Raw genomic sequence first — 14,307 nt, 5'->3', positions numbered from 1 at the left:
TAAGATATTACAAGGGTTTATTCTCTCCCTAGTCCCTTCCCACCAAAGCTCAAAACATACATACCCATCTTAAGCATATTTAAAATGAAATTATTCCACTTGTTAACTACTTGTGAGAGCTGGTTAGGGAAATTGATTTCAGGTTAAAGACAGAGACCAGCATAAAGTTGATAAAAAAAATCTGACCCTAAAACACCCAGATACAGTTTTTTTTAAAATACATTAAATTATTTTTAACACATTCTCAAATCTGGAATGAGTAATCTTTTGGAAATTGTAAGAACCTGATAACATCACCTTTCAATATGTTACGTAGCTAATTTTAAAAGTTCTATTTTTCTGCTGGGTTTTATTGAAAGCCAGTATTCTAATATTAATTTATTGAAGGATGGAATATAAATTCACAAAATAAATAAATAACGAGAAAAATCAATGAGATATTTTAAAGTTGCTAACAGCCGATTGATTCCTAACGCTGAAATCCTATACAGGAGGGGTGAGGCCCCACCCACCCCACTTACATACGAAAACAAAGTTCACCACAGCCAATCACAAACAAACAACCACACCTAGGCCAACCCCAACCTCTCTCACCACCAAAGAAACACAAGTGAATAGTGAAGAGAACCCGCACAAGCGACGCTGACACAAAACCCCACACATACATTACGGTAAGTAAAATAGAAACATTGCCACCCGACCCCACTCCCACTCACCATGGCCCCCACCACCTCTTTCCTCCTTTTCTTCCTAATGTAACGCTAATGCAGGCATAGGGCTAACTCAGCCCTCCAGATGTTTCGGGACTACAACTCCCATCATCCCTAGCTAACAGGACCAGTCGCCAGGGATGGTGGGAATTGTAGTCCCAAAACATCTGGAGGGCCGAGTTTGCCTATGCCTGCACTAATGACTCAACAAATGGAAATGATCTGTAGAAAATGTAACTTGAAAATAGAGACACTGCACATACTTTTGTAAACAAAGAAATCTTTAATAAAAAATATTTTAAAAAAACAAACAAACATGAGGGGGGAGACACTTTTCTCAGGTGGTGGCATCAGGGGCTGGACTGAGAAAGTACTCAGAGGCAGGAGCTGTGCTGCTTTCAATGCCACCACCCATATCCCTTCTGCCCATCCCTATCTGTTCTCTGCTAGACTTTGGAAGGGCCCACTGGAAGGCACCTTGCTCAAGACCCTTTCAAAACCAAAACGTTTTTTAATCAGATCATTTTTATTCTTCTGTTTCAGCTACATTCATACACCTCTTGAAAAGTAACCTGGTTTAAAATTTAACCTGAATTTAAATACAGAGTAAACACACTTCTCTCAAAACTATCTATATGACCCTGAGTTAATGCTTGTGCCTTCCCCCATGTAAATGAATTAACCAGATGGAAAATTGCTTGACCTTTCAGATCAAGCATTATTAATATGACACAGTAGGTCATTATCTTATTTATTATTGTGCAAAAAAATGAATTGACCCTGTCAACCAAACAGCATGGACATTCACTTTCCAAGTCATTGAAAAACATTGTTCTTTCTAGTTACTATCAGTGCTCTGAGCACCCTGCTAGAGAGCTTGGGATTGTAACAGAGGCTTCTGGTATCCCAGTGGAGTTTCAGATATTTCCATTTGAACAAATAAAAACACAAAAAACCTCTTCTGAACTCAAAAGGAGCTTCAAAAGCAGCTAATCATGCAACATGGGTGCCAGCTGTTTGAGGAAGTACAACCCTAAAAGTCCCCTTGGACTCACGGAACTAGAGCGTGATAATATTCTCTTGATCTTCACTTCACGAAGAACTGCTCCATCTCTGACATCTCAGCTGTAGATGTCCAATTGTGATAGTATGTTCTTTAACATTACAAATATTGTAACCCTTCCTCTGTCCGGCAGAAATACTGTTGCACACCCTAGTCATCTTTCACCTTGACTGCTGCAATCTTCCGTCTAGCCTTCCACTGCCCCACCACCTCTATCTACCACCCTGCTGCCAAAATTATTTGTCTCTGCTGTCACTCTGACTATGCAACATCCCTTTATAAATCCCTGCACTGTTTTCCTGTCTGCTCCCAGATCTTGTACAACCATTTCACCATTGCCTTCAAAATTCTTCAAGGTTCTCCACCACCCGGAGTGATGGCTCCATAAGTTGAGCAGCTCGAACCACAACCATCAGGAGTATGTGTTGCCACTGCTGCTATTGTAGTGAGTGGGTGGGTTGTTTTGTGCATTTTTTAATGAACTGTGTGTGTTTTTCTGTGAACATGTTTGCAGTATAATGTATTTTTTTATATGTTTAAAATATATTGTAAGCATCTGGAGACCTGACTGACATATTTAATAGCAAAAAAGTCAAACAAGTATACAGCCTTCAAAAACATCTAAAATTGTGGACTAGCTAAGAGTTGTCACAAGAAGACGCCATTTGTATCTAAATATTGAATACAAAGGTTATGTCAAAAGGATTTGGTGCTTTTAGACATATCTAGAAGTTAAATTAAAAATGAAGGCATTGAGGATTAAAGAGCATCTATCATGCAAAAATATTGTATTTATCACAAGCATTCAGCCCGACAATCTTTCTAAGAAGGAAGCCATTTTGCCTGAAACAGAAGTTATATACAGTACCATGTAAATGCACCCATTGTCACTATCTAGAATCATAGAATTGTACAGTTGGAAGGGACTCAGAGGGTCATCTAGTCTAACTTCCAGCAATGCAATGCAGGAATATCAACTAAAGCATCCATGACAGTCAGTCATCCAACCTCTGCTTCTAGGCTACCAGACTTTTAGAAGACATCTGAAGGCAGCCCTGTTTAGGGAAGCTTTTAATGTTTAACAGACCATTGTATTTTAATATTTTGTAGGAAGCCACCCAGAGTGGCTGGGGAAACCCAGCCAGATGAGCAGGGTATAAATAATAAATCATTGTTGTTATTGTTATTGTTATTATTATTATTATTATTATTATTATTATTATTATCTGCTTAAAATCCTCCAAGGAAGGATAGTCCACCACCTTCTGAGGGAGTCTGTTCCACTGTCAAACAACTCTATATTAGAAAGTTCTTCCTGATCTATTTTATTCTAACTTGAAGCTATTGGCTTGGGTCCTACCCTCCTGAGGAGAAAAAAAAGCTTGCTCCATCTTCCATGTGACAGCCCTTTAGCTTTTTGAATATGGTTACATTATATCCAGCACCATCACCATACTGGATATAATGTAAGAGTCCCATGGACTGCAAGAAGATCAAACCTATCCATTCTCAAGGAAATCGGCCCTGAGTGCTCACTAGAAGGACAGATCCTGAAGTTGAGGCTCCAGTACTTTGGCCACCTCATGAGAAGACTCCCTGGAAAAGACCCTGATGTTGGGAAAGATGGAGGGCACAAGGAGAAGGGGACAACAGAGGATGAGATGGTTGGACAGTGTTCTTGAAGCTACTAACATGAGTTTGGCCAAACTGCGGGAGGCAGTGAAGGTTAAGCGTGCCTGGCGTGCTCTGGTCCATGGGGTCACAAAGAGTCAGACACGACTGAACGACTGAACAACAACAACATTATATCTCCCCTCAGTCTTATCTAGGATTATCTAGGCTCACCATACCCAACTCCCTCAACTGTTCCTCATAAGGCTTCATTTCCAGACCCTTGATCATCTTGGTTGCCCTCCTCTGCATACATTCCAGTTTGTCAATATCCTTCTTAAACTGCGGCACCTAGAACTGAACAAAGTACTCCAGGTGTGGTCTGACCGAGGCAGAATAGAGTGGTACTTTCCTATACTTCTGTTGGTGCAGCCTAGAACAGCATTAGCATTTTTTGCTGCTGTGTCACACTGTTGACTCATTTTAAGCTTGTGGTCTCAGATCCCTTTCACATGTACTAGTGGTATGCCAGGTTTCTCCCATCTTATATTAGAGCAGCTGGTTATTTCTGCTTAAGTGTAGAACCTTACATTTGTCCCTATTAAAATTATTTTTGTTAGTTTGGGTCCAGTTCTTCAATCCATTAAGGTCACAGCTGGGGAGGGCGGGATACAAATAAAATTTATTAATTATTATTACATTGAATCCTGATTCTGTCTTCTGCAGCACTAGCTGCCCCTTCCAGTTTGATGTCATCTGCAAGTTTGATTAGCATCCCCTCAACTCTTTTGTCAAAGACATTTATAAAGATGTTGAACAACAACAGGCCCAGGAAAGAACCTCATGGCACCCTCCTTGACACTTTTTCCAGGATGCTGAGGAACCATTAGTGAGCACTCTTTGGGTTCAGCCAACCAACCAGCTACAAATCCTCCTAACAACAACCTTGTCCAGCCCACATTTTACCAGCTTGACACTGAAATAACAACTTAGCATTAAAATAAATTGAATCCCTATACAAAAGTATGGAACTTCAAGAATCATTGAAGTGCAAAGGGAATCAAACAGCCTCAAGAATGACAAACCCAACACTTTTGTTTCCATTCCAGGCAAGTTATTTGTTTACATCTGTATCATGCACAAAAAAAGGGAAGCAGAAGTATTGCTGCATGCAATGTCATCAAAAGAGGAAGGTTTCTCCAAATTTGCAAAAGTGGTGGAGGGCATGAACCAAATACAGCAACAAGCTGACAAAGCTAGTAGAATTTGGCTGGATAAGCCATGACAAAAGCAAAGATGTTCAGCTTGGATACCTACAATTCAATGTAGAATCAAAGTTTGCATATTTATTAATCGTCCCCTGGAACCACTTTACACACTGAGGCTGCAATCCTAAGATCCCACTTACATGGCAGTAAGCCCAATAGAGCATTGGATGTAAGTTTATAAACATATTGAAGTTTATAAAAAGCTGTCCCCATATACTAAAACTACTCAAATTTCACTTGATCCGCAAAGTGCACTCAACATCTGGCCATACAAGTTTCGGGGACTTTCCTTCTGTTTGGTAAACACACATTGGCAATTTCTTTTTCTTCACTAGTAAGTATTTATTCAGGATAAAATTGTATCTGCACTTATTTAAAAGTAAGCTCCCATTGAATTCAGTTGGACTTACTTCTAAGTAAGCATGCAGAGGATCAGACTGTTAATCGCTCATTTAAATAAAATTCCTCAGCCAAGCAATATTTGGCTATGGAAGTGTCCCAAAAAACAAAGCATAATGTCATTTACTGAATCAGACATCTGATCGGGTGATGGCTATTTAATAAAGTATCTGTCCGACTTAAGGACTTCCTGGGCTTCTTCAGCTGAAGAGACAAAGAAGTCTATTGATAGAGATTTTTAAAAAAAATCCAGTGAAACAGTGTAGGCATTATATTGGAACTGAAAGCCTTTTGACTCTCTGGGGACTATGAATAAAACTGAAAAGGGAACACCCAAAGGAGGCTTTAAAATGGGTTCCAAAGACTTCACTATGTAAAGAATTCTTCTCTTGGCAAAGACGGTTCACATGACTACACAAAAACAAACAGGAAGATGTGTAAAAGCTCCTACAGTTTCTTGATGTTTTGAGAAGATATGAGTTAAGATTTGCTGCGACTGCATCAAAGTCTTCATGAATATTTGTACTGTATTTATTTTATTATTTATTTTTTAAAAAATCATTATGTTTTTCCATAATAGGTATAACATGTATTCACGTTTCCCTTCTACACTAAAAAATCCGAATAAATATGCAATATATTTGAAACAGAAAATATGAACCAGACACAAATCCACTCAGAATAATCGTAAGGTTAGAATGCCCTCTGTAGGATTAAAATAGATGGTGAATTTCTTCAGATAAACTAGTTACCTCATATGCACATGCAGTTTGAAATACACAGCAATGTGTACAGTATCCTATGCAAGTTATTGAATATTTTGTTCACATAGTAGAAGGTCCACATCGTCAGCCATCAGACTAAATGTGCTGGGGATGGGATTAATGGAGGACCCTCTTTAATCTGAATGTGATAAGCAATTGATGCAGTAAAAAAGTTTTCAAAAGATTTGAACAGATTTCTAAATAATTCCCAAGAAATAACCATTCTACCTGTTCTGTTTCTCAAATCAGTAAACTCAAGTAAACAAAAGTTTACTTTAAAGATGGATGAAAGCCAATTCTATAAAATGTCTATTAGCAAAACACAAATTTTAGGTGCAATCTCTACTTCTGTCACTTGGTTTTACAGCCATTCAGAAACAAGCTTAATAAAATCAATTGCAAGATATTATCCCCCCCCACACACACACACCAAAAAAGCTAATGCAATTCTAGGCTACATCAATAGAAGTATAGTGTCCAGTACAAGGGAAATAACAGTAATGCTATATTCTGTCATGATCAGACCCCACCTGGAATACTATGTCCAGTTCTGGGCACGACAATTTAAGAAGGATGTTGACAAGATGGGACGTGTGAAGAGGATGGTAACCAAGATGATAAGGGGGCTAGAAACCAAGCCTTATGAGGAATGGGAGTTGAGGAAGTTGGGGATACTTAGACCAGAGAAGACTGAAAGGTGATAATTGTTGCTGTTGTTTAGTCGTTTAGTTGTGTCCGACTCTTCGTGACCCCATGGACACCAGGCACTCCTGTCTTCCACTGCCTCCCGCAGTTTGGTCAAACTCATGTTGGTAGCTTCGAGAACTATCTCGTCCTCTGTCGTCCTCTTCTCCTTGTGCCCTCAATCTTTCCCAACATCAGGGTATTTTCCAGGAAGTCTTCTCTTCTCATGAGGTAGCCAAAGTGTTGGAGCCTCAGCTTCAGGATCTGTCCTTCCAGTGAGCACTCAGGGCTGATTTCCTTGTGATAATGATAGCCATCTTCAAATAATTTAAGGGCTGTCATATAGAATATGAATCAGAGGGTAGGACCCAAACCAACTGATTCAAAGTGCAAGAAAATAGATTCTGACTAAACATCGGCCCAGTATACCTGAAGGAGCGTCTCCACCCCCATCGTTCAACCCGGACACTGAGGTCCAGCACCAAGGGCCTTCTGGCGGTTCCCTCACTGCGAGAAGCGAAGTTACAGGGAACCAGGCAGAGGCCCTTCTCGGTAGTGGTGCCCGCCCTGTGGAACGCCCTCCCACCAGATGTCAAAGAAATAAACAACTATTTAGAAGACATCTGAAGGCAGCCCTGTTTAGGGAAGTTTTTTATGACTGATGTTTTCATGTATTTTTAATCATTTGTTGGAAGCCGCCCAGAGTGGCTGTGGATACCCAGCCAAATGGGTGGGGTAGAAATAATATTGTATTATTATTATTATTATTATTATTATTATTATTATTATTATTATTATTATTATTAAAGCTGTTCAACAGTAGTAGACTCTCCTTTGCTGGGGTTTTTTTAAACAGAGGTTGAATGGCCATCTGCCAGGGATTCTTTAGTTTCCTGCTTTGCAGGGGACTGGACTAGATGACCCTTGGGGCACCTTCCAATTCTATGATTCTATGATTGTGGAAGTGGGCTGTATTTTTAAGGCACTCTTTACATAGAAAATGTAAGTGGTCTAAGTATCACATAAGCCACCTCAAAAAAAGCAGAAGAGGAAATAAAATGCACTTCTCTAATTCATGTGAATAAGTTTGGGAAGAGAACAAATAGGAAGGAAATTATTTTAGCGTGGCCATTGGGGTATCACTGTACTACATGACCACAAAAAAACACAGAGGCTGGCTAAAGCCAACTGGTTTCAATGCACTTAAACATCCTTCACTGTGCTGGAGAGCAGCCCTTGTCTTGTTTGAGAAAATACTTTGCAACTATTTCAATACAGAAATGATTGTACAACTTTTATATGTAAGAGAACGCATGCAGTGACATTTCCTGGATTAAAATACAGAACTACAAATTATCGTGTGAAAAGGACATATACAAAACTTCAGAAAAGTCCACTAGTTATTACAGCTATCAAAAATGAGCAACTTGTAATTCAGAGAAACAACAGAAACATTTAAGGAGCAGGAACGTATCAGTCCACAAAAGCCTATGCTGTAATAAATTTGTTAAATCTTTAAGTTGCCACAGGAGTCTGGAAATCATTGTATATGCCACAAATCATTTTCAGAAAAATATTATTGAATTTGGTAGAAAGTATAATTATCTCTTGGTTGATATGTATATTATTTGAATGTACTGACCTCTTCCAGTCTGACACAAGAGGATATACAATGAGCTAACAACCTAGATTTTAATCAAGAGTCAGAGCTAGCTACATGAAAAATGCAAACATAAGCTGTTCTGCCTTGCTTGGTGATCTCACAAGAAATATGATAGGGATAGCTGAGTAGGCCTCCAAGATATCTGGGAAGATCACTTCCACAAAATTTCTAAACTTTCCAAAGCACTATTCATACTAGCAGTAGTGCCAGCTTGACCCCACGACTGTGGGTGCCAGTGGCCATGGATGCCATGCATGGCTCTGGTTCTGAAATTTGTGGGTGCCTGACCCCTTCACAAGGAATTTTGTGCCCCAAGGAGTTGGCATCTATGCATACTAGTACAGTGGTACCTCGGGTTAAGTACTTAATTCATTCCAGAGATCCGTTCTTAATCTGAAGCATACTTAACCTGAAGCACCACTTTGGCTAATGGGACCTCCTGCTGCCGCTGCACCACCAGAGCACGATTTCTGTTCTTAAGCGGAGTTCTTAACCTGAAGTGTACTTAACCTGAAGCGTACTTAACCCGAGGTACCACTGTATTGTGCAGTTTGAAGTTTCTAAGTCAGATATCTTTCCAGCTAAAAGTAGAATCAAACAAAGCAATAACAGTGTGTCAATTGTTGTGGGTATTTCTTCCCGCCCCACTGTGTTCCAGAGCTACACTTTGGATGACACAGCAAGAATCAATTTGAACCCCAAGTCATATGGCAAAGGTGTTCAAACCTGCTCACCTGGGACTTCCGGCGGCGACGCCATTGCGGGTGGTCGTGGGCTGCTTCGGCTGCGAAGCGCCCAGTCCATCCCGGGGGTTTGGAGCCCCGCTACCGCAAAGCGGGGCTCCGGTGGGGTGCGGGAAGAGCGTCCCGCACCCTGGGCTCCCCGGCTGTGCCCGTTGTGGCTCCGAACCCTTCCCTCGCTCCCCCTGTAAAGGGGGAGTGGGGGTGAAGGGACGACGGAGCCGGGCTATAGGGGACATGCCCCAACCGGGATGTAAATGCGGCGACAAATCCTGTGATGAGCGTCTAAGTTCTACCTGTCTTTAACGATCTGAAAGAACCCGGTGGTTGTGAGTATTTGACTGACTTTTCTATTTTTGGAACGATCCGGGGGGAAGAGGAAAGGGAGCCTGCCTCCCTCCCTTCGGGAGAGAAAGAAAGTAACCAGTTTAAGTGACTGCTGCTACAATAATGGATACAAAGTGCTTGGAATTTGAAAACTGAGACTGCTGAGTTTTCCCTTTGGGGATTAAGTGGGGAGAAAATATCTCCATTTAAAGTTTTGGTCTTTACACTCTGGCTTCAGGAAAAATGGCGATGGAAAATTTGGACTGACGTGGGAAACAATTGAAACAAAGGAAGGAAGAGACAGGACCTGAAATCTGACACCCACCCTCCCTTCCAAAATGCTGGACTTTGTGTTTGAACTTGTTTTGAACTCTGGTCTAAAGGATGAAGAAATGCTCACTGTCTTGAGGCTGGAACTGCTTAATCGGAAATTGCAAGTCTTGAGTGGGATTATAAATAAAAAGAATCTATTTCCCACAGAGGAGGCTTTTCAAAAGTTTTACACAATGGAAGCAAACCTTGGCAAAGAGCTGGAAGGGGTGCTTGAAGGATGGTCTGAAATGGCTGGGCGACTCCGGGAAAAGGAACCGTTTTCTGGGGGTGGCAGCCCTGGAACGGAAAAATTTATAATATCCAGACCCCGAGGTGGGAGCTCGGGGGCAAGGGACATGGAATTAAGATATCTACAAGAAGCAGAAGTATGGTACAAAGAAGCGGAGGAGCCCAGGAAGGATGTGATGTGTACCCTGAAGCTCGATGCAAGGTCTGTTGTGAATGCTGCCTGGATCTGTGGACATTTGGGAAAAGAAGTCAACTGGAGGATTGGTTCTGGCGAAAGACAGAGAAAGACAATGGACAGAGGGGGTGTGGGATGAAGTATTAAATGTAAAACCCAAATGGTCTGTTATGGTATCTGAAATCGGAGAGTGAAGTTTGTTAATTATAAGTTTATTGTGAATAAGCAAGGAGATATTGGATTTTAAGTTAAAAGCAGCATGATAAAGGACAGAAGAAATAAGTTTAGTTTTTATAAGAATATTCTGCTAAGATTTATGTTATAATAGGATGTTTAAGAGAATTGTGTTATCTTTAATTGAAGGTAAAAAAAATTTATAGAGAAAAGTTGTTAAGAAAGTAAAATATGGATTTAAAACCGAAGGTGAAAAGGCGGGGGAAGTCAAACGTGAAGATTCAGAAATAGAATTTTTTTTTTGTAAGGTATACAAACAAGAAGAAGAATCCTGGCATTATGTGTATTTGTATTTGTTTTGTATTTGTAGGTGTGGGTCTGGGTATGTGTTGTATTATGAAAATGTTAATAAATTCTTCTTAAAAAAAAAACAAACCTGCTCACCTGAACCACAATGATGAGGCACAAAGATTCCACAATTGCTGGCTGCAAATGATGCCACACTCTTCATCCCAAACAGTGTCTGAGCAGTATGTGCACATTTTCTTCTGCAGTGCAAAGAAGGATGCTTCAGAGGGATGCAACTGAGATTGGGAAACTAGTGCAGGGGGTGAAGGGTTAAATATCCTTTTCCCAGCACTGCAGCCCCAATCTAAATCAGTCTCATGATTCCTTTTAACTTCCCCCCCCCAAAAAATATATATATATATATATATTGGAGATTGGATCATGGTTGGCCACGCTTGGTTTGCCACCTTAATTAATTTAGTTTGATCCTCAGGGACAGACAATCCATGACCCAGATCTCCCACTTTTTTTGTATTTGAAGATCAGTGAAGTGGCTTTGGAGAGAAATGTTTAACTGTTTCCTCCCCCAACCCCAACCCCAAGCTGCTCTACCTCTGTAACTCTCAGCCCTTGCAAAGCTGAAGTTGGATTTACAAGGTGGGACAGACAGTAGTTACAATATGCTTTTCTACATACTGTGTTTTTAGTACTCTGAGGAACAGCAGTGAGATGTAGACCCCTCTTGGTTGTCAAAAGAAGAAATTTAACGACTTTCATCAGTACAATTTATGTTGCAACACTTATGCTTTGGAACTCCATGCCTGTTGACATTAAGCAGGTGCCATCACTATACTCTCTTACACACCTGCTGAAAAGTGTTCTGTTTCATGTCTGTCCAGGCACATGTTTTCACTATATCAGTTTTTAAAATTGTTTTACATGTTTTATTGTGTTCAACAGTTTATTTATTTTTATTTTTAATTGTTTTTTAAATCACATAAGTGTTTACTGCTCTGGGCACCTTATCTATTTTTTGTTAAAACAAAATAAAATAAAAAAATTCCTTCCAGTAGCACCTTAGAGACCAACTAAGTTTGTTCTTGCTTTGAGCTTTCGTGTGCATGCACACTTCTTCAGAGTTTGTTTTCTTAGCTGGAGATGGGATTGGGGAAGTTGCAAGATACAGTGGTACCTCGGGCTGCGGACACGATCCATTCCGGGGTGCCGTTGGCACCCCGAAAAGTCCGCAACCCGAGCAGCAATATCGCTCTGTGCACTTCCGGGTTTGCCATGTTCGTAACCCACGCCATTCGCAACCCGCAACGAACACAACACGAGGTACGACTGTACAGTTATCAAAGCAGACAGATATGATCAGATAAATCTTGCCCACCAATCTATCTTCTTCAATCTTCAATCTTCAATCTAGTCTAGCTTCTTCAGTCTTCTGAGAGTTGGCTGCACTTGCTTACCTAGATGATTATTTGTTACAATACCTAAAAGAGCAGATTCCAGCATTGTGACCTGTAAATTCCTTATGTGGCAACAGGTCCAATAAGGGAAAGTTAGAAGAATGTCTTCAAACTTTAGACTTTCAGCTGATTGCTACCATTTTTGGTAGTAACAACCAAAAATGCCATAGAAACAGCAACAGATGAAAAGATATAGATATATACTAAACACTAAATAACCAGGACTGTAATCATTCCACAATTAATGAATTAATATTGAACTGGTACTTTTACAAGTGCCACAAAATTCCACACTTGTATGGGATTGATATTTTAGACTGGCAACTCCTGCATTCTGGAACTTATTTGAGTTGATATAGCAACCGAGGAATTTCGTTGTTTCCGCAAGGGGACAATGACAATAAAGATCTATTCTATTCTATTCTATTCTATTCTATTCTATTCTATACTATACTATACTATACTATACTATACTATACTATACTATACTATTCTATTCTATCTTCCTACCAGTTGACATTAGGCAGATGCCCTATCTATACATTTTTTGATGCCTGCACAAAAACTTTATAAAACTTTGTCAATATGTGTTTTCATCTGTAACTTTCGCTTATAATGACCTCGCTTTTAACTTGGGACTTCTACGAATAATTTTAATGCATTCCTTGGAAACTGCTTAGTGGTCCTATTTAAAATTAAGCAAGATAAACAAATCCTATTAAATTGACAAATACAGGTAACCTTGATATTCTGGAAACACAGTCTTTACTCAAGACTTTTGTTATTTTAACCCATGTGCAACAACTGGCCTCATTCTAGGTGCCTATTTTATAGTTTTGTTTTCCATCTTGTTGCTGTTAATACTTCTGTTTTCTACACGCTGTAAAATGAAATAAAAGAAACTTTACAGAAGAAGAGTACAGATCCTAGTGACACGTCCTGTCACAGTATATGGCAAGAGATGGGGGAACTGTGGCCTCCAGATGTTGCTAGATTCCAACTCCCACCTTCCCTGACCTTGCTGGCTGGGGCAGATCGGGGCTGTAGTCCAAGAGCCCCTGGAGAGCCCCAGGGTCCCTAGCCCCGGTATAGGGTGCAGTACAATAACTTTTTTAACAATAACTTCCCTTTGTCGGCTCCCCCCCCCCCATTTTTCTCTGCAGGGCTCCTATGCCTTTAACCGTTGGAAGTCAACAAGTGAGGGACCTTCCCAACTTCTGCCACTCTAGCCGAGGCGGCGAGTGTTGGAGGCCCAGGAGCCCTGGCGAGGGAGGACACGGACCGGCACAGCCCCCCCCCCCCACTCTTAGTCTTCTTCCTCGCCCGTTTGCTGCCAGGCTGGCCGAGTGCCACCTCTAGGGGCAGCGAAGACAAGGAGGGGAAAGCAGCACTGAAACTTCTCCCGAGGGAGCAAAACCTTCCCACTTGCTTCCCGTCGCCTGCCGCTCCCAAGGCTCCAGGGGGGTGGGTGGGGGGGGGGAGGCGGCGCTTTCCCACTCTCCCCCATTAGAGAAGCGGCTCCGCCTGAGGAGAAGAATCCCGCTTCTTTTCTTTCCGCGCCCGCCGCCGGGCGTGCAGCTGAGGCGAGGAAGCACTCAGGCGTCCCCGCTGCCCCCGCAGCCCGATAAGCGCCCAATCCTCACCGGCCTTCGGCTCCGAGCTCTCAGGGGTCCGACGTCTTAGGTCTCCTGAGGGGCCGCCGCCGCCGCCGCTCCACATCCTCCTCCTCCGAGGCTGCAAATCGTGGGCCGCCTCGGCCGCAGCCCCTTCCCCGCCCCTTCGGCGGCGGCGGCGGCGGCGACTCGCATCCGCTGGAGCAGGCGGGAGCCAAGGGCTGGCTGAGGCCGCTCCGTCCGGGTGGGAGAGAGCTCGCTCGCTGGGTTGCCAGCGCTCCTGGGACTTCTCAGCTCCTCCATGCTCGGACTCCCGCTCTTCTTCTTCCCGGGCTTTTGTGTGCCTTTAATCCAACGCAGGACGGCAAGGGAAACTTTTCCTCTGCCCTGCGCGTTTTGCTAGAGGCGGCTCCACCTGTTGAGCCTCTGCCTGTCGCGCAGCTGTCAAAAGCACAGAAGCCCTAATGGTCGAAATCTCGCTCTGTTTCCCTCAGCCAGTGCCGGATTTACCTATAAGCTAAACAAGCTGTACCTTAGGGCCCCATTCTCTTTGTTGTTGTTTAGTCATGTCTGACTCTTCGTGACCCCATGGACCCCATTCTCTTCTGGGGGCCCCCCAAAAAGGAAAGAAAACCTGGATGTACATTTCCAAAATATAAGATTAAAAAACAATTAAAATAAATCCTACATACAGCAAAGTGTTTTGTGTTGTGTAGGCTCCTAAGATGTAAGTAACGGGGCCTGCCTGCTCCCTAAAATATCACTGGTTTGCTCATTTCTATATATAGGGTGCCT

General features: G+C 42.0%; 1 protein-coding gene across 2 annotated transcripts in view; it reads right to left on the bottom strand.

The window, feature by feature from the left end:
• Positions 1–13,662, bottom strand: part of DISC1 (DISC1 scaffold protein) — a 181,189-nt gene extending 167,527 nt beyond the window's left edge. The window contains exon 1 of one of the 2 annotated variants that reach the window (XM_033144279.1): positions 13,543–13,662. In XM_033144279.1, the coding sequence (XP_033000170.1) occupies positions 13,543–13,618 (76 nt within the window). In that variant the 5' untranslated portion in view covers positions 13,619–13,662. The remainder of the gene's footprint in view (positions 1–13,542) is intronic. The other variant, XM_033144276.1, reaches the window with a different exon arrangement.
• Between the last annotated feature and the right edge of the window lie 645 nt (positions 13,663–14,307).

Source organism: Lacerta agilis, chromosome 3 (assembly GCF_009819535.1).
Source record: "Lacerta agilis isolate rLacAgi1 chromosome 3, rLacAgi1.pri, whole genome shotgun sequence".
Taxonomy (NCBI): Eukaryota; Metazoa; Chordata; class Lepidosauria; order Squamata; family Lacertidae; genus Lacerta; species Lacerta agilis.
The sequence above is the reverse complement of the archived record's forward strand: the minus strand, read 5'-3'. Positions and strand labels throughout refer to the sequence as shown.